This window comes from Amborella trichopoda, chromosome 1 (genome assembly GCF_054954075.1).
Source record: "Amborella trichopoda isolate Santa Cruz 75 chromosome 1, AtrichopodaSantaCruz75HAP2 v2.0, whole genome shotgun sequence".
Classification (NCBI taxonomy): domain Eukaryota; kingdom Viridiplantae; phylum Streptophyta; class Magnoliopsida; order Amborellales; family Amborellaceae; genus Amborella; species Amborella trichopoda.
Window position 1 is genome coordinate 44,529,279 of NC_142336.1, and position 26,123 is coordinate 44,555,401.

The 26,123-nt window shown below is 39.0% G+C and overlaps 2 protein-coding genes and 1 long non-coding RNA gene across 6 annotated transcripts; 1 reads left to right on the plus strand and 2 right to left on the minus strand.

Moving 5' to 3' along the window:
• On the minus strand, positions 1 to 2,582 carry LOC148783863 (uncharacterized). Its single transcript, XR_016055777.1, has 2 exons — positions 736 to 2,582; positions 1 to 200 (listed from the first exon to the last, which is right to left on the minus strand). It is a non-coding gene; the product is annotated as an uncharacterized LOC148783863 (long non-coding RNA).
• LOC18442186 (Tetratricopeptide repeat (TPR)-like superfamily protein) lies at positions 812 to 15,555 on the plus strand. Its single transcript, XM_006852410.4, has 6 exons — positions 812 to 2,260; positions 3,761 to 3,892; positions 4,016 to 4,197; positions 4,451 to 4,562; positions 14,783 to 14,917; positions 15,020 to 15,555. Exons 1-6 carry the CDS (start codon positions 950 to 952, stop codon positions 15,155 to 15,157), a joined length of 2,010 nt encoding a protein of 669 aa, XP_006852472.4. The 5' UTR covers positions 812 to 949; the 3' UTR covers positions 15,158 to 15,555.
• On the minus strand, positions 15,017 to 23,656 carry LOC18442188 (uncharacterized). 4 transcript variants are annotated; one of them, XM_088867196.1, is made up of 3 exons: positions 22,173 to 23,656; positions 21,850 to 22,071; positions 15,017 to 15,573 (listed from the first exon to the last, which is right to left on the minus strand). In XM_088867196.1, the coding sequence occupies exons 1-3, from the start codon at positions 22,776 to 22,778 to the stop codon at positions 15,472 to 15,474; spliced, it is 930 nt and encodes a 309-aa protein (XP_088723322.1). In that variant the 5' UTR covers positions 22,779 to 23,656; the 3' UTR covers positions 15,017 to 15,471. The 4 variants fall into 4 exon arrangements, with proteins under 4 accessions (XP_088723322.1, XP_006852474.2, XP_088723331.1 ...); XM_006852412.3 differs by having other exon boundaries at positions 21,850 to 22,084; XM_088867205.1 differs by lacking the exon at positions 15,017 to 15,573 and adding an exon at positions 19,863 to 20,161 and having other exon boundaries at positions 21,850 to 22,084.
• Positions 23,657 to 26,123: the final 2,467 nt, after the last annotated feature.

The window sequence follows — 26,123 nt, forward strand, 5'->3', positions numbered from 1 at the left end:
TTTTGGCAAAAAAGGTTCTTAGATGGATGGTCTACATCAAACTCCACCCTAAAGAGCAACCATCCAGACCGTGCGATTGTCTACCGCGCGGTAAATGAGGTCCGGAAAGCACAGGTAATTAGATGTCAGTACAAGGGCAATTTCGTCATTTACCTAAACGAGGAGCAAACCATCAAAACGGTCATATCTCGTGAAGGGACCTGCCACAAATAAAAAGTAAATGAGGGTGAGACAGTTATTTATTCAGTTTTCCAGGGTTATGACAGTAAAAAACGAGCACGTCCTATGCTGCAGTGAATTTTTTTGAAATTCAGCAGGTCGGAACTTCTCGAAATCCACGCCTTTTTCGCACTCTCTCTCCATCTCTAAATCCCAAACTAAGGGGAAAGTTTATATATAGCTGAGGCTTTAAACAACAAATTAAAGTTTACTTCAAAAAAAAGAGTTTATTTTTATGCTCAAATATCTTCAAATTGATTTTGGCATCAAGATGAATGAACATTAAAACAAAAATAGATTTCAATTTTGGGATATAGTGTATTTTGTAAGATATTTTATTAATATTAATTTTTAATATTTTCAAGTTGTAATGTGATGTGTGCATTATTTTTAAAACTTTAGACTTTATAAATAAATAAAATAAAATAAAATAAAATAAAATATTTTAAAGGTATAACAAAGATTTTCGGACTTTGAAACCACATTTCTCAAGAGGTTTAATTTTACGAACCGCACCCCGTACAAAATCCTCTCTTTCTTAAACATTTACTCATTTGTCTTTTGTTTAAATCGGATCCACGAGGAGAAGACCGTTCCTCGGCATTCGTGTACCCTTCCCGTCTTCTTACCCCCTCTCTCCTTATCTTCCTCTCATCCCGGTATTCCCTTTCGTCCGAAACCACCCCTGTTTACCTTCTGCAACTCTTTTCTCTGCAACAATGTGGTGTTAATGAGGAAGAGCCCGAACGTACCCAACCCTGAATACGCAACACCTGCAAATACGCATTTAGCGATGGTGGCAGGCAAAGTGAAGAACGCGATGGGGCTCCAGAAGAGCCCTGCAACTCCCAAGCCGAACAACAACCCTCAGAAGCCCATTTTTTCTCGCTCTTTTGGTGTTTATTTCCCAAAAGCTTCGGCTCAGGTTCAGCCGAAGCCGCCTGATTGCGCCTGTAATGGCCAGGATGTGGCTTCGCTGTTGCGCTTCATTGATCAGCTCCAAGAGAATCAGTCGAGACTTCAGACTGAGCTCCTCGAGTTCAAGCTCCTCAGAGAATCGGTCAAGGTTTTCGAGAGAGAAGTGGCGTCCAAAAATGCGGTGCTGAAGAGTTTGGCGGAGGAGAATGAGAGGTTCAGATGTGAGGCTTTAGAGAGAGAAAAGGCCTCTGAGAACACAATGCAGATGACTTTAGAGGAGGAAAACGAGAGGCTGAGAAATGAGGCCCTGGATTTGAGCTCTGAAGTGGCAAGGTTGAAGGTCAAACTCAATGAATGCTCGTGTTCGAATCATTTTCAGGGACTCATTGATGTCTCTGCTCGATCGAGTTTGATGAAGAGTTTGAAAAAGGGGATGAATGGTGAGCAGAGAGAGAGTGTGAGTCCTAGTGTGAGCCAGGAGGGCCCGAGAGTGGACCCACTGGAAACTGGCCAGAGTCTGAAAAATGCTGGCGATTCTCAGGCAGAACATCTGGAAATAGACCAGAATCGTGAGGCTTCCAGTGAGTGCGATGAGGAATCGCCGGAAAACAGCACGAAACTGGACGGTTTTGCTGAGTCTGTGGCAGAAAAGCTGAAGCCTACGGTTTCAAATATACCAAAGCCTCCTCCTATGCCTCCTTTTCCTTCCTCTTCCTCTTCTATTTCTTCATGTTCTTCTTCCTCTGTTTCTTCTGCTTTTTTAGATAGAGCAAGGGTTGATGGTTCCTCTTCTGGTTCAGAGAGAGAAAGGGTGGCATGTTCTTCTGGTTTAGAAAGAGAGAGCAATAATAAACTGATATTTCCCCCTCCTCCTACCCAGTCTAGGGCGGAGAGAGCGGCGGCGCCACCCCCTCCCCCGCCACCTATGCCTGCAAAGCTGTCTCGCTGTGGTTCTACGGTGAGGCGAGTTCCCGAAGTAGTCGAGTTTTACCACTCACTGATGCGACGCGACTCGAAGGAGTCGAAGAGGGAATCTGGACCCGGGGTTTCCGAGATCCCAGCGGCCGCGAACGCGAGAAATATGATCGGAGAAATCGAGAATCGATCCTCGCACCTCCTCGCTGTAAGTGTTGGTCCTCCTCCGACCAGAAGGAAAAATTACAATGTAGACCCTTACTTTGTTCGAAAGGACGGAAATGCTCTTCCCCCTGATGCTTAGAGATGCTTTACTGGCAACTTTTAGACGGTCTTTCTGCTTGGAGTTTAGAGTTTAGAGTAGCAGGTGAGAGAGTAGGTTGTCCTTCTCCTTATCAGGGAAACGGCCAAAAGCACCCGTGATTATTGTGGGGTAGGGCACCAGGCCAGACCTGCCCAAGTCCGGCATGTTCCTCTATCTCGGCTTTGGTCCGGGCTGGCTCTGGCCTGTCCGGGTTTCTGAGCTGGTTAAAGGGGCTCGAAGCCAGTCTAAGCCATATGGTTACAAAAAAAAAATACCAGTAAAAAAATAAGCGGGGCCTGTCCGGGCCAAAAAGTTATCATGGCAATGAGAATTGCGCTTTTTTGAGTAATGACAAGAAAAATGAAGCCCCTGCTGCTTTGTTGGAATTAGCGCTTTCCGCCCGTGGTGGGAATCGGTAAAAAGCAGGGGTGACAAATTGCCCGCTCCTTTGCTTCGGCAAGAAGCCAAGCCAGAGTAGACTATCATCCTTTTAGGAAAACGTGTAGGTATTTTTGGTCATTCCTCAACACCAAGGCCATGGCCGAAAGTTGCCACTGAAATTTTCAAGTGAATTCTCAGCTCCAAATTTCGGCTGATTTTCAGTTTTCCCTGATAAGGAACCATATTGCTTGAATAATTTGCGGCATTCTGATTTTTAGACAAGAATTTGGAGTTGGTCAATTAGACAAGAATTTGGAGCTCATAGGAGTGTTAGGAATATGGACCTTGTGGATTCAGATCCAACCGGTTAAATTCGAACACGGTACCACAAGATCCCAATTAACCACTGTTTTCGAGGTCACTTGGGGGGTGGATCCCCACATGACCAAAGCCTGTTTTGAGTACAAACCTCCCCACTAATAACAAACCAGGCCGCTATTTAAAACTACTGGGAGGTTTTCTAAAAAAATGGGGCAGTTTTTATAAAAAACAGGGCATTTGTTCTGGCCACAACAAAAATTCAAAAAAAATATAAAATTTTAAAATATAAGGGATCGGTTTTTAACGTGTTTTTGAGTTGTGGCCATGAGTACATATTTTTACAATTTTTTCAATTTTTTTAGAAAATTTTGAAAATATACTTGGGCAGAAGAAATAGATTTTTTAAAATATATTTTTTTCACCACTTTTTAACTTTATTTGGATTTTTTTTATTTAATCATGCTTTTAATATAGTTTTTATATTCTTTTTAGATTTTTTTCATTTTTTAACACTTTTTGGTCCGGCAGGGTTAGACCGGTTGAACCCGTTTTCAGTGCCGATTCGATTTTGTCTTAACACTGGCTCAGACGGAACAAATATAGTTTAACTTGGTAATAGAAAATAATGTCCAAAATTTGGCGGGTTGTGTATGCATGCAAGTTTGAAAGAATGCTTCTGAAAGTCCGGGTTTGTGATGACAGATAAAATCAGATGTGGAGAAGCAGGGGGACTTCATTAGATTCCTCATAAGAGAAGTACAGAACGCTTCCTTCTCCCACATTCAAGATGTCCTACCTTTTGTCAAGTGGCTTGACGACCAGCTCTCGTGCCTGGTCCCTCTCTATACCTTTTTCCCATTATTTTTTTCTTTTTTGATCAGTAAAGGAGGAAAAAGAAAGATTTTACAGACTGGGTCCTTTTGGTTTCTCTCTTACTGAGGGCTAACATTTTTGTAGGTTGATGAGAGGGCAGTGTTGAAGCACTTCGAGTGGCCAGAGCACAAGGCCGATGCCCTTAGAGAAGCGGCCTTCGGTTATTGTGACTTGAAAAAGTTTGAAGCTGAGGCCTCGTCCTACCGCAATGATCTTCGCCAGCCTTGTGCCCCTGCTCTCAAGAAAATGCAGGCTTTGCTCGAGAAGTAAGCCTCTGAATTCTCACTTAATTCTCTTATTTGTGCTATTTTGCAAAGATTGGTCTCCAAAGTGTCAAGTATTGATAGACTCAGTAACCCATGTCCTCTTTATGAATTTCTTAACGTTTTGTCTATTTTATTTTTTTTAATCTGAAGGATTATTAGACGACAAAATTTTGCCAAAATTTTGTTTATTACACTTGTTTTCTGTTGGTTGCTGTGTTAATTGAGATTGGTTTTTGAATAATTGGTGGGGCAGATTGGAGCATTGCGTGTATAATCTTTCGAGGATGAGAGAAGGTGCCATCAAGAGATACAAAGGCTTTAACATTCCATGGGAATGGATGCTTGATACAGGCTATGTTAGTCAGGTACTGCTATCGAACCCCTCACTACCTGTGACCTATAGGCGCCAACTTGACATTTTGAAGTCCTTTTCGGGCGGTTGCAGCTTGGAATTTGAGAGTTTTTTGTGCATTGTTTCCTTTTTAACTCTTCTTGAACATCTTACTCGAGCACTACTTTTTGTAGATATCGAAATTTCAGACCCTTGTTTATTATCCTCTTGATTGGTATGCTTTTGATGATATTTCTTTTTTGATGCTCCTGATGAACTTCAACTGGTAGAAGTAGAAGCGCTAGATTTCAATGAAACATTGTGAAAATGAGCACCACCAATAGAACTCAAATCTATTGAGCCTGGTTAAGTTTCTAAAATTCAATCTTTACAGGCCAATAGAGGCACAAAATTTTGGATTCTGGAACATTTTAAACTAGATATTCTGATTCAGATGGGCAGCATACATTTTGAGGGAAGATTGTCTTTCTTTAGTAGTAAGCAAACATAGGTATTAAAGACTACAACATTTATAAGCAGTGGCTTCTACAATAAGTTATCCCTGGCCCCACATGTCTAATTGAATCATGTTTTCCTACGATTAAGTAGGATGAGAACCTATTTACAACCGTCCACACAACCCTCCCCTCCAAGAAAGAAAAAGAAAACTAAAAAATTGGATGATGCCAAATTTATCATCCTGGTTTGGTGTAGTATTGCACAAGGAATTGCATCAAAGAGATTCTTCTGGTAAAGTTTCTAGGGGATGTGGCCAGGGCATACTTATGGATACTTTCCACTGGTACCTAAAACTGCAATTTCTTAAAGTCGTACTCATTATTTGTTGTTGTCTGCTAGCCAAACATCCAATTTATTGGCAATCTTTTTTTAAAATAGAAGATATACTTTACCGAATCTCCCTTGGGTTCGGGCAAGTGAGGGAGCAAAATGCAGAAAAATATGTTTATAATTCTTTGTATTAATGTACTTCAATTGACTTCATTCTAGGCTGCATTTCCTCATGGGAATGAACCGTGGGTTTTGCTTCCAGAGTGAAGTCCTCAATTCTTTGGTTCAACATCAAATGTTTACTAGCCCAAATATTTGCTAAAGGTTGGCTTTGCACATAATTGACTCTTCTGGTGTCTGATGGAAATTTTAGTGCTGCCCCAACATTATTCTTCCTAAACATTGGCTTTTGAAGGATGCAGACTAGCCATGGCCCATTGACAATGGATCATCATGAAATGGCTGATTACTGGCCATCATCTTGATCTTATTTGTCATCTTATATGAGACAAGTAATGCATTTAGGCACTTGAAATGGTATTGTTTGTGGTAGGGTAGTGCGAACAATTTAGAAAACATACTGAGGAGAAAAAAGAAGGCAGTGCTGGAATAAAGCAACAAAAGGTCATCAATTTTAGAAGGTAATTGTGAGTGGAAACCAAAGAATGAACTGGGATATGAAAGGTTAAGGGTTTATATGGAAAAGGAGACATGAGCTTCTAGTGGCAATGCCTTGGGATTGTGAAATGCATGGTCTTCCACCAAATTTTTTTTTACAGGTCCAAGCCTCTGATACAAATATGGAATGTAAAATATCAATCTTATTCCTCAGTTCTAGGGGTTCTATTTGTCCAATTAGAGTATGCAACCTGTCAATATCTATGATGTTGATATAGTATTGTTTTGGCTACACAATTAATCGGCTGACATAATGTCGGTCCGACCAAATTATTGATATTTTAGATTCTGATGGTTGAGTTTCTATGTCTACGTGACTTCCAGACCTATCCATATTGATTGGTTGCCCCCTTGCATCCTGGCCTGCTCTTTTTGTAACAACTTTTATTCTTACATTCCTCATTGCCTCAAACCCTTTTGTTCTGTCCCTATTGAAAATCTCACTACTTGTATCCCTTCCTATTGAAAATTTCACAACCTTTATGGGTTGTTAGTTCTTGACCAACATCTTGAATTAAAAAGGGATTATTTTCTGCAACCTATTGGTATCGCTGATAATGATAGGTAAGCTATAGGTTGGTCTTTCTGACAACTTATAAGGTTTATATATTTGAGTCAAATCACAACTTATATAGATAGATTGTATTGTTTTAGATAAATAATAGATTGTCACATTAGATGGATAAAATGAGAATGTTATGCCAATATGCCATGGCTTAAAGAGAATTTGTAGTGGAAGAACCTTGCCATTATCCTTTCATGCAGTAATCCTAGATATCATTCTAATATGGAACAACTCATTGCAGAATCATTGCAGAATCTTGTTATCCTTATTGTAATGATGCCTAATACGAAGCAAAAGAAGCAGCAAGAGAGTAAAACAATAAATTTTATTAAATAACAAAGAAAGAGAGGACACAGGCCATGTTGAGAAGGCAATCCTCCTCAAGAGAGAAAAACAATAAATTTTATTAAATAACAAAGAAAGAGAGGACACAGCCTAATAAGAAGCAAAAGAAGCAGCAAGAGAGAAAAACAATAAATTTTATTAAATAACAAAGAAAGAGAGGACACAGGCCACGTTGAGAAGGCAATCCTCCTCAAGAGAATCTCAAAGTTCAATCGTTTTCCCATCACTATAAGATACACACTTTTTATAGCAAACCAGTTCTCCAAAATCATCCCATATATACTTCTAGTCATTAAGGAAAACTCCCATAATTCCTCAAACTCCTGCCCATTCACCCTTTGGTCAACTTTTTCAATTCAACATTGAAAGGATACTCATAAAAACTCCTACCAAGGGATTCATTGCACTCTACAACCCTTAGGCAAGTCTTGCCCTCGAATTTGGAAATTGGGAAAACTTTAGGTGGAGCACGGCTGTTGCTTCCAAGTGGGGGTCCTCAGGTTCCATGCCCTTTCGATACACCAATTACTTCAGTTAATGCTTTATGTTTGTACTTGCCCATTCTAGGGTATTGCTAATGGCTTTAAAATCTGTATTTCGTCTTTTGAGTGGTGGGGAAAGTTGATTTTGACCGATGCCCTTGCTCCAACCTCCTTTTTAAAGCATATTACATGGAATCCTGGTTGGATCTTTGATTATTCTGGCAACTCTAGCTTATAATCAGTCTTGCTTATGTGTTCAATGACTTTATGAAGCCCATAAAATTTTGGAGTGAGCTTATTTGGCCTATAAATTGCCTTTGATGCTTGGCATTATGGTTGCAAACTTAGGAAAACAAGAATTTCGATCTCCCTGTCCACCTGTTTTTGATCTGCTTGATGTTTCAGTTCTAGGGTAAATGGATGTTTTCTTTAAAAACTCGTTAGATATGGTCATAGTTTCACATCCTTGTGTCAACTGGATAGATAATGGCGGCATCTTGAATATAGGAGGCCAACAAACCATTGTTTGGGTTGTATGAAACAAAGCAACTGACATAAGTCTTCAAGAATTTCTTGCTTTAGTTTGGCCATCGTTTTGAGGATGATAAGCCAATCTCATATTCAGCTATGTCCCTTGTATTGCAAATGGACTACTGGACCCCAAATGTTGCTCATAAAAACAAGATTGTGACCACTTACAATGGACATAGGCATCCTATGCAGCTTGATGCATTGTTGAGGAACACTTGGTCTACGTAGGTGGCTTATTAAGGTGTGAGAGAGCATGGAAGTGTTAGAATTTGTGGGAGCATAGAATGGAGAGTGGAGAGAGAGGAAGAGAGAATACTACATTTACGTAGTTCAGGCCGAAGCCTTACGTCAACAGATCCAAAGCCCAACGGACTACATTTTCACTATTTTTGGATGAATGTTTACATCAAGAAGTACCCGAGAAATCTATATTCTAACACTCCCTCTCAAACTCAAGATGCTTTGACACAAAACAGCTGGAGTTTGAATAATACTAACTTACTAAAAAAAAAAAAAATGAGTAGTGATCAAATCCATGATAAATTTCACAGGTTACTATGGTCTTCTAAGAAACAACATTTCTTGGGCTCTCTACTTTCTTGTAGAGACGTTCTCTCTTTAGGGTCTTGGGTCTTTCAAGAAAGAAGGTTACCATGGACTTCCAAAAAACAACTTTTCTTGAGCTCTCTACTTTCTTATAGGGACTTTCTCTCTTTAGGGTCTTGGGTCTTCCAAGAAAGAACCTTTCTTGGGCTCTTTACTTTCTTTTAGAGACTTTTTCTCTCTAGGATTTTTTTCTCTGAAGATCTTCTCTATCAGAGGCTTCTTTTCTTTCTAGAAGCTTTCTCTCTTTAAAAAAAAATAGATCTTTTCTTTCTAGAAGCTTTCTCTCTCTAAAAGAAAAAGATCATCACACAAGGTCTTCTTCTCTGAAGATCTTCTCTCTCAGAGGTTTCTTTTCTTTCTAAAGGCTTTCTCTCTCTAAAAGAAAAGGATCATCACACAAGATGGAGTAACAGAAAACAACATCATCAAACGAGATCAAGTAATGGAAAACTTGATCATCAACCAGGATCGAAAAATTCAATCATCTTCATCTCCTCCTCTGGAGACAGAACTCTTGATCATCAACCATAACTTCTCTTTGCATAGTAGTTTGAGTGATCCAGAATTTGGATTTTCTTGTCCACATAACGGTTACATTAGAGATTTTGACTTCATCTCTACTCATCTCATCTCCATACTCTCCCCCTCAAGTTGGGTGTGGATGCGAGGAAACACCCAACTTGCAAAATACAAAGTTTTTTTTTTCTTTTGAGTACAATCATGTAAAAAAAATTCCAATGAAATTGGGCTTCTAGACAATAGCCGACATCTTAAAAAAATACCACCCATTTTTCTTTTTTTTTCTTCGTCTCTACTTTTTCTTTTTCTTTTTTCTTTTAACCATAAACTCCAAAATCAATCTCTCTCTCTCTCTCTGTCTCTCTCTCTCTCTCTATAAAAACCACCACAAACGGAAACAGATAAGCTCACGAGTCATGACATAAAGAATGAATCTCTCTTCATAGTTTCGAAATTCAAATATCTTAGGTCTTACTCTCTACATAGTTTCGATCCTCTTATTCGAACCCTCGCATCACAAGTTAGCGGCGTGCTGACTGTTCGGTGCCTCACGACAAAATTGGTGCCTCACGATCCAATAATAGTTTACTTCTCAAATCCTTTTGTAAGACCTATTTCAAGAGAAATTGTTTCCTCCAATTGTAAAAACCTTTTGCACCGTATAAGAGAAAACGTGGCCTCAAAATTACAAAAACCTTTTGCACGATTCAAGAGAAATCATGTGCATCAGTTTGCATAACCTCCACGGGCCAAAAACAAAACTCACGGCAAAAGCAAAAACTCACGGAACATGCACAGTGGCCTTGCACCGTGACCTTGATGCAACAGGATTTGCTACCTGTTGTATTTTAAGTTTTGAAGGGGTCTTTCAAAAAAATGAACGTAACGATGGCCACTGAACCCTTAACTTCAACTCGTTGACGAATCTACATAACATGGACTATGATCTAGAGAGATGAAGCAACCCCCGTTGAGCAATGAATCGCTACGGATAGATCAACCTGGCTTTGATACCTTGTTAGAATTTGTGGAAGCATAGAATGGAGAGTGGAGAGAGAAGAAGAGAGAACACGACATTTACGTGGTTCAGGCCCAAGACTTGTGTCAACGGATCTAAAGCCCAACGGGCTACATCTTCACTATTTTTCGATGAATGTTTACATCAAGAAGTACCCGAGAAATCCATATCCTAACAGGAAGTGGGCATGCTTGCTCAACTGATCTGCCACTATGAAGATAATTATTGTCTTCCCATGTGAGTTTCGACACTGTTCAAGAAGTCCATTGAGATATCACTCCAGTCTATGTGGGAATATGGAGGGGTTATAATATACTTGGGGACCCTACTATCTCTCTCTTTTGCCTCTGACACACGTCACATTCAACTACAGATTTGTATGTCTCGCTTGATCCCTCTCCAATAAAAGGACTTAAACCTTCTCTTCTAAATTTTGGGGAATGCTGAATGGCTCGCAATAGGGGATCTTTTGTAGCTCCTTGAACAATATGTTTCTATAGAGGGATTTAGGTGGCAACACTATTCTACCCTACATTCCTCCAACTGCAATTGGGCCTTGCCTTCCTATGGGTTCTATTTGCAGGTCTTGTGCAAGGTCCCTTAAAGTTCCATCAACTGCCCATTCTTACTTAATTTCTTCCATTCGAAGAGATCGAGGCATTGATACACAGCAAGGAGAGTAGCTGCCACTTTGTGATGTTGCGAGTGAGCATCAGCCACCACATTCTCCTTTCCTCTCATAGTCGTGTAGCCCTTCTGACCTACTTTTGTCTCCATCATTTAGAGGTTCTTTGTTCCAAGAAATATTTTATGCCCTGATGATAGGTATGAATGATGAATGATATGAGGCTCTATTAGTCGATTAAGTAAGGCTTCCATTTGGTAACTACATGAATAATGGTTGGCAGTTCTATATCATAGTTGTGGGAACCTTGGGGTTAAGGCCACGGTCCCACCATAGGAACTCGATCTCGTTGTTCCTTTGAGGAATCTTAAAGGGAGCTGGATTTAGAGATATAGGGATCTTGCCCCTTATGAAATGGGATATCGGTTTTCATGATTGTAGAATCCCTTCAAGGAGATGAGATATAATATTAAACTATGGTGCATATCACATTGTGGTATACTAGAATTATGGTATTAAAAAACTATATGTTAATAACATAGTAAGCCAATTTGTGATATCGTTAAACTATGTTATTGTAGTAAATTGGAGTACTATGACTATGGCATTAGTAATAAGCAAAGGTGTATGATAAAGGATTCAGCAAGCATTAGCTCGATCCTAATTTTATCATATGCTATTAATTGATATCTTTTTATGTGTAATGGAGCTTAGATCCTCCAAGTCAAAACCTTGAACCCAGTGACATGGGATCTCACTCCCAGGTATCTTAGGATCTAGCTCCTTAACATGTTGAATGTACGAACGCCGATCCTAACCATATGGAGCTTCCACCCTGTGGGGGTTCGGTGTTCCTCGAACCAATCCCGCTTCTACACCCGAACCCACTCCCGCCTCCAACAAATATATTCTATATCAATGTGGAAAGTGTTGTGCTGTTTCCAGAAAGAGCCTTACGAATGCAAGCCAAGGGTTGCCCCTTTTATATGGATACCATGCCTCTTTTGTCCCTAATCCGTATGGCTCAATGATGAATGGGTTTGAGAAGTATTGCAAGGATGATACAACTACAGTGCTCTTCGCTCTCTTCAAGGCATTAGAGGCAAACTAGGCCTTATTTGATTGATCAGGGAGCTGATTTTGCCATAGTCCTTCACTAACTTCATTCAATCCAATGAGTCTCGAAAACTTACTCTTTTCGAAATATCCTCCTTTATTTGGATCTGACGGTTTGAGACTTTGGGGATCAAAGATCAACTTTGGAGAAGTGTTGAACTCCATAGTGCTCACCTAGTAATTCATCAATCACTGGTATAATTTATCCTTGACCATGATTAAGTCCAATGCTCTGAAGTCCACAGTCCACTTTCATTCTCCATGAGCCATCCTTTTTTTTTTGTTTGACCAAGAGCACTTTGTGAGGAACAAGGGGCATGACCCAGAATGATAATGCCTACCCTGTCATTTTCTGGACTTGCTTTCCAATCTTTGCTTTTTGCACAAATGGGCTCATGCCGTTTTTTTTTGACCAAGAGCACTTGTGAGGAATAAGGAGCACTTGTGAGGAATAAGGACATGACCCAGAAGGATAATGCCTACCTCTGTCATTTTCTGGACCTGCTTTCTAATCTTTGATTTTTGTACAAATGGCCACATATGGCCGAATGTTAGGTGATGGGTTCTTGAAAATAAAGTAATTGGATGATAATAAAAGTGTTGGGGAGGCAACTCCAGTTCAGTTCATCGAATAGGTTGGTGATGGGGTTCTTGGAAACAAAGTAATTGGATGCTAATAGGAGTGTTGGGGAGGCAACTCCTTCAGTTCATCTAATAGGTTGAAATGTTGCTCATGTAATGACACCACAGGTGCTCCACCTCTTTTATGCACAGGTGGGTCACCTTCTTCTCGTTTTCCTTCTTTCTGATTTTAGCATCCAACAAATATAACTTCTGATTTTTGCATCAATGTTGAGGGTTATTTTATTTACACAATGGTAACATTGACTAATTCCTCGCCCTTCTCGCATCTAGGCCGATGATGCTACTTGATTTGTGGAAAGGGTTGCTGTGTAAGAGTTCTGGTTATGGGAACTGCAATTTCCTTTGTTTTGACATTGTTGGGCCATTGTTTTGTCCTGTTGAAGTCTAGCTAAACCAATAGCCTCCAATAATATTTTGTGCTTAAACATACATACGTCATGCCTAATCTATTCATTAAGAATCATATAAAAACACGACATCACTAAGACAGATGGTACTATTTGCTAACCTATCTGATTTTCATGAACAGTGGAGGTTTGTCATTTTGCTTCGTTTGGGCTCTTTTTAATGTCCTCTATTTGGCCTGGGGTGAACTTATTGTAGAGATCATTGCTCATATTATAGTAACTGTTGGTCCTTCATTACCATTGGTACCATCATATTGCTTCATGCTCCAACTGAAAGGATGCCTAATGGGCCGTTTGTTCTTCCTCATGATACACACTTGTTGGGTCCCCCTTTTGTTTTTTGTTTTCGGTGGAAGTTTGATGTGGGCTTCCTAACTGATCACCGTTTTGTTCATGGGTGATTAGGAAGGTCGACTTCCTGTTGGACGTTAGGAAGGAGGTCAAAATCGAGTTATATTTTCGGACCATGGCTTATATCATGGTCAGGATGTCTCCAAATGAGTCGAGACTTCTTCATCTCTTGCTCTTTCTTACTTCTTGCGATTAGTTCCCTTGGCCATGGTTGAGCAGAAGATCCATGGTTGAGCTCTGTTACCAGATGCAATGATTCCCAAGAAGAAGCAAGCAAAAGATAACGATCAGAGATAGACGAGCATGAGATATTATTGAACTATAAGGATGGAGAGGGCACAGGCCCCTTCGAGGGGGCAATTCTCCTCGAGAGACATACTCAAAGTTCATCCTACAGCAGTCCTAGTAGTCATCGAGAGAAACTCCCCTTCATATATCACCACTTCAGTCCTAAATAACTCCTAGCCATTTATTGAATTTTTACACTGGTCAGCTTTTCAATTTCCAAGTTTCAAAGAAACTAAAAGACTCCTACCAAGCTATTGAATTTCACACCCCCAAAGTCGTCAAAGGCATCATTACACTTTTTCCCACTTCTACGAAGACTCCTACCAAGCTTTCCTTTTTACAATCTACACTTCTACTTCATAGAGAACAAAGGGTACGAAAGTTTATATTTGATTCACCCTTTCATCAAATATTTGTTTCAAATCTTTGGATTTGGAAGGTATGGCATAATACATCATTACCATGGACCATGGTTCCTCGTAAGTTTCTTTCACTCTGTTCCTGCAGTAGATGATGGTTGGAGAATACCTGGGTTTATGTCCTGATGGTGATCCACTACAATTACAAACAAGGTGTCTTAACATTAGGAATCAGGCTTGGGCCAAGGCAGTAGCAGCTGGGTTTTTTTTGCACTACGTCTGAAGTTCCATTCCTATGTAACTTCGTCAAAAAAGAAAAAAAAAACAGGGTATATTAACATTGAATATTATAATCCATTTGACTATGGTGTATAGTTGCATGTTTAAAATTCTCTAGCCCTGATTTTTGGCCAAGTGCTTATGTGCCCTACCAAAATTTGATGGAATTTGGTAAAAAAAAAATTATATGCTCCTGCAGGAGCATATTGTACATTCACTCGCCCAGGTAAAATCCGTATCTATGATGAGTATTTTCAGGACACCGGGGTTTAACCACCTCAACCTACTGACTAGCCTTCAAAAAACAGAAACAAAATAACGCCATCTATGGGTGCATATAAAAAAGTCCTAACATTGATAGGAAGTACCCAAATGTCGGACAGCCAGATGAGTGTACAGAACCTCAAAATTTGTTTTTTCCTTTGACAATGCAATTTTGTTGCCAATACTTATTTGGTGATTGTAAAGTGAATGCCATATCAGTTCGACAAAATCCTCCTATGCGGTTTTTTTGCCCAAGGGAGATAGTTTAGAGTGTGCATTTGCTGGAGTACCCTGTATGCTTCTAAAACTAGGGACTAATTATTTGGGCTGAGTTGCCATATATTTTTTGTTGACGTGAATAAACTGTTATGTGCATGTTCTGTGAAGATCAAGCTTGCATCAGTGAAATTGGCAAAGAAATATATCAAAAGGGTGGCTTCTGAACTGGGAGCTGCCATGAGTCCTGAAGAGAAAGAGGAGTTGATTGTGCAGGGCGTCCGATTTGCTTTCAGGGTGCATCAGGTGAGCTTGTTTTGACTGCTCTCTCTCTCTCTCTCTCTCAAACTGTCTTAGAAACATTTATTCTTGCTTTTTTACTCGGGTGTTTCTTTCGTGTTTCAACAGTTTGCAGGAGGTTTTGATGTAGACACCATGCGAGCGTTTCAGGAGCTGAGAGAAAAGGCTGGTTCTTGTCATGCAGAGTGCGATGTTCAGCAAAACAAGCTCGTGTGCAGCAGCAGCAGGAGGTCTACACCTTGTTAATCCTGCCTTTTCATAAGTTTAACCCATTTTTTTGCAAGTTATCCCCTCGTTAGGAAATCTCTCTCTCTCTCTCTCTATTCTGAGTTTCTTCAGTGAAACGGGTCTGAGATACACCTACCATGTACTGCCCTTGCTGCACAGTCCAATGCCCATGAGCTTGGTCGAATACTTTCATCCTTTTTGTAGTGTTTGCATGGGCCCAATCTTGTATAGAGCTACGTCAACCATTCCGTTGCGGGCTCAAATTCAGTGTTCCATTCGTCTCTCTCTCTAGTCTCTACGCGCACCATGTCGAGATGCCGCTGATGTATCTATCAAGTGTTTACCCATGTAAATGGTGGTGTAATGCTCTCTATGTATCTTCCCCATATTAATGGAAATGGATGGCGTTCCCTTCCCTCCCGCTGATTTACCCCCTAAGAAATGTATCAAGGATTAGAAGGATAACAAAATACAAAAAAGTATATACAAAGAGACTATATCGTTTTAGCACAAGGAGATTCTAAAGATTTTGAATCGGGTGGTTGCGAGAATGTCATTGATTAGATTCAAATTTTTTTAAAAAAAAAAAAAAAAAATCTGACACACTTAATAAACCATCCAATTTGGCATCTAATGGCTATGACTAAATATGATCTCCTTGTAACATAGGTAACTTGTCTTATAGTATACAATCCTATAAACAAAAGAATCATGTTTGTTATCAGTCTGCTCATACAATGTTTCTTATTTGAAATATCCATAACTATTTGTAAGTCCTAGTAAGGCTCAGGCCCTAAACAAGGCCGATGTTTGTACAAGGCTGAGGCCCTAAACAGTCAAAGTGAGGTGTGCCTTAGTGTCTAAATATGTTGTTTCAATACCGAAAATTTCTATGATTAGCTTGAAATTTATTTGCATCCCTAATTATAAAATTTAATACTTTAAAAATAGTATAGATCAAATATATCTATGAACATTGAAAATCTAGAAAATTGATAGTCTAGATAATGCATTATGAGATGCATTATTTTCAAGACTCGAAGTTTTTTTATGCTCATCTATCTCAATCCTCGATTCTCTTGTTACGTTTACTGCAAGACCTAAGTTCTCATATTATATACTATATAATATTGCATTTTAGTTTCTTTTTTTAATATATTTTTTAGCAAGATTTTAGCTTCTTTTGTTAATATATTTTCTAGCTTGCTGATCCTGATCCGGATCAATGAGTGGACAATCCAACCTATCAATCGAATTTTTAAAATACTAGTTCACACTCTAAAAACATTAATGGAAAGCTATGATCACTAAAGGTTATACCAATTCAAAAAATAATCGTAAATAAATTTCAGTACCATAAGAAATAAGAAAATCATAACCTTATTTGACAAATCCATGAAAAGGAAGAACAAAGCATCAAATTTTTTTGAATCATTTAAAAATTCATTGGAATAATACGAAAATACTCGATCTTTTCAAAATGTAAAAGCAAAAAGTTTATATAAGGTGACAACCTTATACTATTAAAATAAGGCGCAACCCAATAAATCTCTAAAAATGGTATAATTCTCTAAAAATGGTACAAATTATCTTGACTGTTCATTTCACCCTTACTTTGGTAAGGATGAAATTTTCCTGCATTATGGCAGAGAGCTCTCCAAGTGATTTGTCATCTTTCTACCTTATGGCATAGAGCTCTGCAAGTGTTTTTTTTTTTTGTGGTTTGCTTGCTCAAAAATGTGTAACGAACCTTTGGAGCATCTCATGGCATGACCTATCTCTTACAAGTGCGTCTCCTACGAGACTGTGGGCGAACAAATCCTTGATCAGGGTAAGCCGGTTGCGGATTGTTGGTTACATGAGTTGGTAGCCAGTTACATGATGGTCTGGATCTCCTTTCCAATCGAACTAGTTTTGAAACTTAGGGAGAATGAAACTTGGAGGGATATCATCAAATACTTCCAAATATGACTCAAAAAGCATGTTATCATGCCTAGTTGGACCGGCTGGGTTGCTTGTTGGGTGGACAAGTGGGGGCTAGTATGGGTTGAGAATGAAAGGTCGATAATGGCAGTACATAGGCCATGGGCGGTGGTTGGTGGAGAGGTTGTTAGTGGCCGGGTTGGCTAGGGCTAGGGCTAGCCATAGTTAGAATGCAAGTTTTATTTGATATTGGTTGGCCATGGCTGCTAGATGGGGATCAGCTGGCTGCTGAGCCATGCTCGAGTCGCCTGTTGAGGGCTCGTAAGAGGGGAGTTGATCAAAACTTCTGTGGCATGGTCACCCTCAACCAAGGCATTGGTTGGAGATAGAGGGGGAATAACGCTATGGCTACACGGCTAGACCAATGGCTAGAGGCCCGACTGGTGCCCTTACTTCTAGTTAGAGGTTCTAGGTTTGGTGAGTGGAGTGTCATCTCTTGGTTTTTGATGTTAACCCGGCTTGGACAGACTAGGTCAAGGTTGCTTAAGGTGTGAAGGTCAGTTTGGGCTTTGACCATTTCGGCATTTTTGGGGTTCGACTCCTAAATCTTGGAGAATTTCCCCTAGTCTAGGACCTTTTCAAGGTATTTCTTGTGGTCATACAAACTCGATGATCTGGAGTTCTGAGTTGGTGGTCATGAGGACTACGCATCTGGTGTTTGGGGATTCTGGTAATGGTATCATATGGACCCGGGACTTAATTCATCGTTGCTAGTTTGGTGGCTCCAAGGAGCATGAGAATAATGCCCCTCAAACCGGTGGTGGGATGTCCGTAACCAATGCCAGAAAGAGGTTGTAAGTTCGGCAGCTGAGCCGGACCTTAATCTAATGTGGTCATAGGACATGGTCTTAATCTAGGCAGAGCACCACACAAAAGACTGAAGGTTCTGACCAGATCTTGGGCCATCCTAACTAAGGGTAAACTTTCAAAATGATGTAGGGTATCAAGGTATGTTCACCTTTTTTCCAAATCATTCTTGTAAAGGGCTATATGATTAAAGTATTAAAGTACGGGTCTAATAAAATTTGAAACTCAAAAAATGGTACAGATCTTGCGATCTATATACGCTTACTTTTAAGGCGAAATGAATAGTTTAAGATAATTTGTTACAATATACATTATTTTTAGACTTAAAATCCTACTCTTTTTTTCTTTTTCTTTTTTTTTATTTTGTTTAACTTTCAAATTTCATTTATTGGTGATGGAAATTGATTTTAAAACCATCATTGAGATATTTGTTGCCGAAAGTGCTTTCCGGATAAAGATTTGAAGTGAGGCTTTATTTTGTTTTCACAAAGCCTAAGCCTTATAGAAACCTCATCCCGGCACCTGAAGGATTTGATACATCAGATGCGTACCAGGGCAGTCAATCAAAGAATGGACAATGGATTATGTCTTCCAACATCCACCAATGAATAGGGCTTATGGTTGTGATTTCCCTCTCGTGTACCATGCACGATACTTTAGCAATATTTTGCGTGACTTGAAGGGGGGGGCAGCCCAGCCCTGTGGCCCAAGGGCTAGGTCGGGCAACGAAAGCCTAAGGGTAGAGTCCAGGTGAACTTCGTGGCTCGAGGTCTAGACTAGGGCTGGGCAACCACAGTATGAGAGTAGGGCTTGGCCTTAGCCAAAGCCGGCTCGATTCCGCCTAACCTAGCTTAACACTTTTTTTTTCTTTTGTTTTTCTTTCGATTTTACTTGACATAGCCTATCCCTCATAGGGGCTAGCTTTTTCGCATGGCAACAGCCAGGCCAAGCCTGAGCATAGCTACTGGGAACGCCCCTAGAGGGCATGGGGGCATGGTTCTGGTTCTAAAATCCAAATCTTGTGCTCCAAAAGCTACGATCTTGACCGTGTTTTCTTTTTGGGAGAGCTCGCACCTTTTTTCACAATCTCAATTCCTTGTTCTCAAAGACCTGGACCCCCCAATCATAGTGGTCGATCTCTATATTTGTAAATCTTGAGGATCGTGATCCCTCGATTCAGAAAATCTCGCTCTCTGTACTTGTGGATCACCATTCGTATCGGGATCTCCATCCCTATATCATATTTGTGGATCTCCGTCCTTTTCGGGATCTAGATCCTATATTATGTTTATGGGTGGATCTCCATCCTAATCGTGTATTAATCAAGAATTAAATTACTTGAGATTGCTAAGCAAGTTGAAAAATGTATAAACCAAAGAATAAAAATTAGTAAAACATTCAACATGAGAAGATGGAACCCATTTGTTGTCCAATAGGATCTAGTTTCCATGGGCATTAAGATTGACAATGGATCGAGGTCCCAACTTATACAGATCACGGTCCTTAGATATTTGAGATTGAGATCCCATTAAAAGTGGGAAAAGCGGTCCTTGAAAAATAAGATCCGGATCCCATAACCATGGGAGCGAGATCGCGTATATGTGGGATCTAGTGGGATTTAGTTCCAAGCTAGATACCCTCTACAGAGCACATTCCGAAAGTGCCGAAGCTTCAAACACCCTTGGATCCAACATTCCAGCTCCCAACCCTGGAGCCGTACTCGCTCCGGTTTCCGATAACCATAGGCCCCCTATTGAGACTAGGGCCGGGCTAGGGCTAAGGCTAGGGCCAGGGGCGGCCAGGCTGGGACCCCTAATTGATGCTCCTACTACAACTTCGCTCTTCAGTCTATAATTATTTGACCAAACAAATTTCCATACAGATATTCAAATTCATAAATACTTCTCAATTCCTAACAAAGTATGGTGAAGTCTTACTAATTTTCGTTGTACATTATTACTCAAATATTTACAAGGATGACCAGCAAAACCAAAACAGTTAATTAAAATACTGTTCCAACACACACACACTGTTCATCCCCTTTACATAAAAGGGCCTAACATACTAAACTGAAATGGGAAGAGCAACCCTAACATAAATCAATTGTAAAGAACCTCCTATTTCTTTTGCTCACCTTCTACGCCTGTGCAGTCTCGAGCTATTCCGCCAACGGGCCTCCAATATATTCTCTTTCATACGAGCTCAAATGGTTCGGACTCCACTTTTTGTTAGCTTTTTGGGTTTCAAAACAATAGCAATTCAACTACATAAGTTTATGGCCACCAGGACTACAATTACGTGAATAGTTTGAAATGAATAGTATAGTGAGCAATGGTATTTGAACTATATTAATTATATAAATTTGGTCACGATAACTCACATAATTTAGGCTAATAAAATACTTCTATGAATAGTAAAGTGAATAGTATTATGCAAATGCATAGTGATATGTAGGACCATCCGAATACAATATATCAAACCACAATGTGCGATTGTGTGGCTTGGGAGAAGCACACTTAGTTTTCACAACTTTTGCAACAGTTGCAATGAATAGTGTTGTGACCAATAGTATTTGAATGATATTAATTATATAAATTTATGGTCACTAGAACTCACATAATATTAATATATAAATTTGTGGTCAGCGAGAACTCACATGAATAGTAGAGTGAATAGTATTGCATTTATTATGAATAGTATAGTGAATAGTATTGCATTTGTTATGCAAATAATAAATAGCACCATGTGCGTGGTATGGTCTGGGAGAACGAGAACCACGCTCAGTTTTCACAACTTTTGCAATAGTTAAATGCGTAAGTAAAATGACATGTCATTTTAGTGAGGGTGTGGTTGCCTACCTTCAAACAGTCTTATGTGGTTTCAATAAAATCTTTGCCATAGCCTTGAAATATATTTTTAAATTTATTTATAAAGTTTAATGCTTTAAAAATAATGTAGACCTGACGAATAATATTGAAAATTGATGGTCAAAAAATACATTACAAAATATACTATTTTCAAAACTCGTTTTCTCATATCTACGATAGTGTAGATCGACAAATAATATTGAGAATTGACGGTCAAAAAGTACATTACAAAATACATTATTTCCAAAAACCATTATTTTCTCATATCTATACACGATGGTCAATTTAAAGATATTTGGGCATTAAAACAACCTCTTTTATTGAAAATTTCGAGGTAGGCTCTCATTTGTATGTTTAGAGTCTCTGCTCAACATAAACTTAAGTTATGAATAGTAAAATGAATTTAATAAGATGTTGAAATTTTTTGGGCCACACGTTACTAACGTTAATATATAAATACCAACTGAATCTTGAGAAAGGAAAAAAAAAAAAAAGGGTGGATTAAAATTCTCTCTAAGCTTCCAGTAAAATACAAAGAGCATTTCAATGTATTTTGACTCGTACGTTTTGGTTCTAAAAGCTCCTATTACACAGGATCATCGAGATACTCTTATTTGGCTCCCTCCATGTTTCGCGTTATTCTAGCAACATGTAACGCTGACCTAACACAAGTTTCCGTTACAATTTTCATTTTATTTTTTAGGGTAAACTAGATTAGTGTTCCCAATTGACGTTTTATTTTTTGGGGTAAAATATTATTTAAAAAAAAAAATATTTTTTGTAGCAAAAGATTTGCTTTTTTTCAATCGACGTTTACCGGTTTCATATATTGGTATTCATAAATTGTAGTTTAATACATAGAAGGATAGTACTATGATTTGGTTGAATCAGTGCATTATCCGGGACATGTTTGCACCTCATAATTTTACTAAAGGTGCCTAACATTTTGAATAATGCGAGAGCGTATCATACCTCAAAGTCAACCCCAATAATTTGGAAAAAATATATATATAATTTATTGCAGTGAGACCCCAAATAACCAACGTTTTTCACCTTCAGTGGTCCCTGAGGGTGGCGAGACTTGTTTTTGCTGCTCTCCTGCTTCATGGCGCTTGTGCTCATGTGATTTACGTGAAGATGTCCACTCCTTGGCTTCCTCTTTGGCATGTTGATCCTTGTGTTCTTCGGTGACTCTGTCAACATTTTGTTGGGGCTTCTCTTCTCGGCTAACAGTAGTAGGCTCTTTGAATTTGACTTGTGAAGCCTGAGCTCTCTCTGCAACCGTTTCCTACATTCAGTGGGTAGCTCTATTGAGAGCTCTAATGACAGCGGAGAGAGGAGGGAGAGGGAGAGGGAGAGGGAGAGCGAGAGCTCACCTTAGCCTGGGACGCTCTCTGTCTGGTATACCCCGTGACAGACTCCTGTGCACTCCGAGCGGTGTCCTTTGCCTCGCCATCCTTGGCATACTCCTTTGCTTCCTCCACCGCAAGCTCCTTCGCCGCCCCTCCCACTATCCCGACCACATAATCCTTGACCTTCCCCGCATATTCCTTTGCATCACCTGCCTTCTGCGCCCCATAACCCTTCACGCAGCGTCCTGCAGCCATCCCCACATCGGCTGCTCTGTCCCTGGCCTCACACGCCTTCTGCCCCACATACTCCCCTGCACTCCTTCCCTTATCCACCGCAGTCGCACCAACGTCCGCACCGAGAGCCATGGCCTTGTCTTTGACCACCACCGCATACTGCAGGGCCGAGCCACCTGCGTGGCTGGCTGTGTTCTGGGCCTCGCTTTTGGTGCTGGCGGCATGGTACTTGGCCTTGGCGTAGTGTGCTTCAGCAGCCATGATGGCCTCCATCGAGTTTTGCCGCATGGCCTGCCGGTATCGTCTCAACTCGTCCACCGAGCCACGTTGTTCGCTCGTGGCCTGGTTTCCCTCGCTCGAAGCATCGCTCCCCGCTTTATCTGAAGCCATTGCCATTGCCACTCTTCGTAGCTTCAGTGATTTATGTTGTAGACTCGGCAGCGAGCGGTGTTTAAGGAGGATAGTGACTCGCCACGAGGCGAGTTAGGGGTGGAGGTGGCGAGAGGAGAGGGAATGACACCTCCCTGAATCGACACGTTTCATTGACAGGCCACGTCGGACTGTAAACTGAAGAGGCCCCTCCCTACCTGTGTCTCATAGTCCCTCGTGCCCACCGAATCCTAAACCCGTTTTCGCCGGCCACGGAAAAGATCAAATAAAATAGAGAGAAATTTTTGGTAGGGACTTGTCCGTATTTTTTTTAGATATTCTAGTTACACTTTTGCAGTTCACAGTTTTCCAAAAGTTTATGATCCGGATGTTTTATTAGGGTGTGGTTTCTATAAGGTTGTAACTTTGCCGCACATCTAAATTTTATCATGTAACTTCGGTGTAAAATTTTTTAGGGTTATCTCAAAATCTATTGTAAATTTCAAAAATAGTTTTAATCAAATAAATATGTAAACAAATGAAAATCTTAAAAATAGACGGTCTAGATAATGTATTGTAAGATGCATTATTTATGAAACTCAATTTTTTTTTTTTTTCATATTCATATATCTCATTGTTGAGATGATCAATTAGAAGGTTTTTCAACATCAAGACAACTTTTTTCGATAGATTTTTAAAGTACAAATATAATTTTATATTTTAAAATTACAACTTTATATGAACTTTTTCTTTTCTTTTTTTACTCTATATTTTTTTCTAAATTTGCTCTTGGTTCCATGTTATCCGTATTGTATCCCTTTTATTTATTTATTTATTTATTTTTCCCACATCTTTGGACAATCCAATGCATAAGATATTACATAGTAACAATTCTAAGATGGTTTGATGATAGCAACATTGAATGCCTATATTGAGCTTTTTCCTCTAAGATGTACCGGTCGAATGCCTATATTGAGCCTTTTTTCTCTAAGATGTACCGGTCTTGAAACATCACGCCACTTCTAATTTATTAAAAAATAAAAGGTTGGGTGATTTGTATCTCTAACGTCGTCCTAAACATGAATTAAAGCGGTCTATGCAAACAAATAAAAATAAAAATAAAAATAAATCATAGGGTGGTCCAGTCTTATCAGCGAGCCGTCTAATGAACCACCCCATGAATGGGGTGATCTTATCCACCGGACCGCATCACAAATGCCAAAAAAAAGGTAAAGAATGAAAAAGAAAGTAGTTCGTTATTTGCAACATCTAATAGAGGACAAAATAATTCAATTTTTGTCAAATTAAAGAATAAATATAAATCCATAAAGAATTTAATAGAGGACAAAATATTTCAATTTTTAGCCTAAAGAATAAAATATAAATCCATAAAGAATCAAATATGAATGGCAACAAAATTATCATGTTTTAGAAAAAAAAATTATAGAAAAATTTTGATTGAAGGTGACTCCCTAAAATGTTATAAATTTATACAAGCAGGAGCAAAAAATCCCTTTGCCTCTTCATGTTTTTTAACAGAAGATTTATGGTATTTGCTCCTCATCGGGGCTTCGGGTCTCCTTTCTTCATGTCCACCGAGAACCCAACGACTTAGTGGATTGCCTTGCCAAATTCAGTGCTTCTTTACCTTCGTTGCCTACTTTTTATTCCAGCAATGTAACTCACGCCTTCGCATCATGTATTCAATAAAACCTCCTAATAAATTGCCATCCTTTAATAATATTATGATCCTATTCAACATAAAGAAACTACGAAGAAAATCATGAGTCTCAATTTCAAAACTTTTGAATAAAGAATTAAAAAATCGGTACCGGTTGCAATAATGAAAATTATGAAACTGGAAAATATCAAGATAATGATAGAGGTAGAGAGCCCTAACAGTTATTACGACAGTGAAAAAAGTTGCGGCAATAGAAGGCGTCCTAGATGTGATCACTGCAACAATATGAAAGGATGAGCTGTCAATATTACCCACTCTTAAGACCCACTAATGACAGGACACCCAACAAATCTACTGCTCAGACCACAATTACTCAAACCCATCACTACAACTATGATATTTGTCAGCAACCAAATAACATGAGTAGTTTTACCTCTACACAAGATCATTTCCTCCTCCCATAATATAGGTAATCTTTATGGTTTCATGGTTTCTTGTGGCACTTTTTTTTGGATAATTAACTTAGAGGCCACAAATAATATGATTAATAATTTACAGTGCATATCCAAATTAAAAAACAACGGGAATATGGACAATGTGTCTATTACCAATGGTTCTTTGATTAATGTTCATGGTGTTGGGAAAACCATTTTTTTTCCTAAGTATCATAGCTCTAAAGTTCTGTTGATGCCATTTTTTCCCTCTAACTTGATGTCTGTTAGAAAAATTACTCGGTGCATGAACTGCAATGTTATTTTTTTCCCAACTCGGTGACTTTTCAGGACCGAGCTATGAGGAGGAGATTAGTGAAAGGAGATTGTCTAATGAGCTATACATATTTAATAAGGAGAATAAGGCTTTGATTGCCGGTCAAGAAAACTTTGATATCAATAAATTATGGCATTGGAGATTTAAACACAATTTAAATAAAGTTTTGAAAATTTTGATACCTTCATTATCTTTAAACTCTCATTCTTGTGAAGTCCATAAATTCTTATAACAGAGAATACTTCATTCCAAGTTTGCATATTTCAAAGGAACCCTTTTTATTTGATACATTATAATAGGTGGGAACCAGCCCCAGTTGATTCTTATATTGGTTTTAAATAGTTTATTAGTTTTATTGATGATTAATCTCGTGCTACTTGGATATAGTTTTTGAAATAAAAACTAGAAGTTTTATACTTTCAAAGAATTTTTCAATATGATTTCCAATCAATATAATACTAAGATTAGAATTATGTGTACCGATATTCTCACAAAATATGTGAACAAAGTTTTTTCTAAGAATTTATGTGATCTTGACATTATACACCAAACATCTTGTGTTAGGACACCTCATCGGAATGGAATTTCTAGATAGAATAATACATTTTTTGGAAGCTACCAAGTTTTTAATGTTTTAGATGCATCTTCCAAAAATTTACTGATCTGAAGCTGTTTTAACTTCTTGCTATTTGATTCATAGAGTTTTGCATAAAATTCTTAAGGACAACCGTCCCTTTGAATGTACATAAGGGTAAACACAACATAATTTTTTTTGATAAACATGCCTATAGATGTATCTTTCTTGGATACTCCTCTACTAAAAAAGATGCAAATATTATGATCCCGCAACGAGAAAAATATGTGTTTTTTAAAATATTTAATTTGTTGAAACATAGTCTTATTTCAAGGACACCCTAGAAAGT

Excerpts from the sequence above, each read along its gene's own strand:
- LOC18442186 (XM_006852410.4), top strand. The coding sequence starts at position 950 with ATGAGGAAGAGCCCGAACGTACCCAACCCTGAATACGCAACACCTGCA. Across the intron at positions 3,893-4,015 it reads ACGACCAGCTCTCGTGCCTG|GTTGATGAGAGGGCAGTGTT; the intron begins GTCCCTCTCTAT and ends ACATTTTTGTAG. Across the intron at positions 4,563-14,782 it reads ATACAGGCTATGTTAGTCAG|ATCAAGCTTGCATCAGTGAA; the intron begins GTACTGCTATCG and ends TGTTCTGTGAAG.
- LOC18442188 (XM_006852412.3), bottom strand. The coding sequence starts at position 22,778 with ATGGCAATGGCTTCAGATAAAGCGGGGAGCGATGCTTCGAGCGAGGGA. Across the intron at positions 22,085-22,172 it reads AGAGAGCGTCCCAGGCTAAG|GAAACGGTTGCAGAGAGAGC; the intron begins GTGAGCTCTCGC and ends CACTGAATGTAG. Across the intron at positions 15,574-21,849 it reads ACCCTCAGGGACCACTGAAG|GGGGTAAATCAGCGGGAGGG; the intron begins GTGAAAAACGTT and ends TACATTTCTTAG.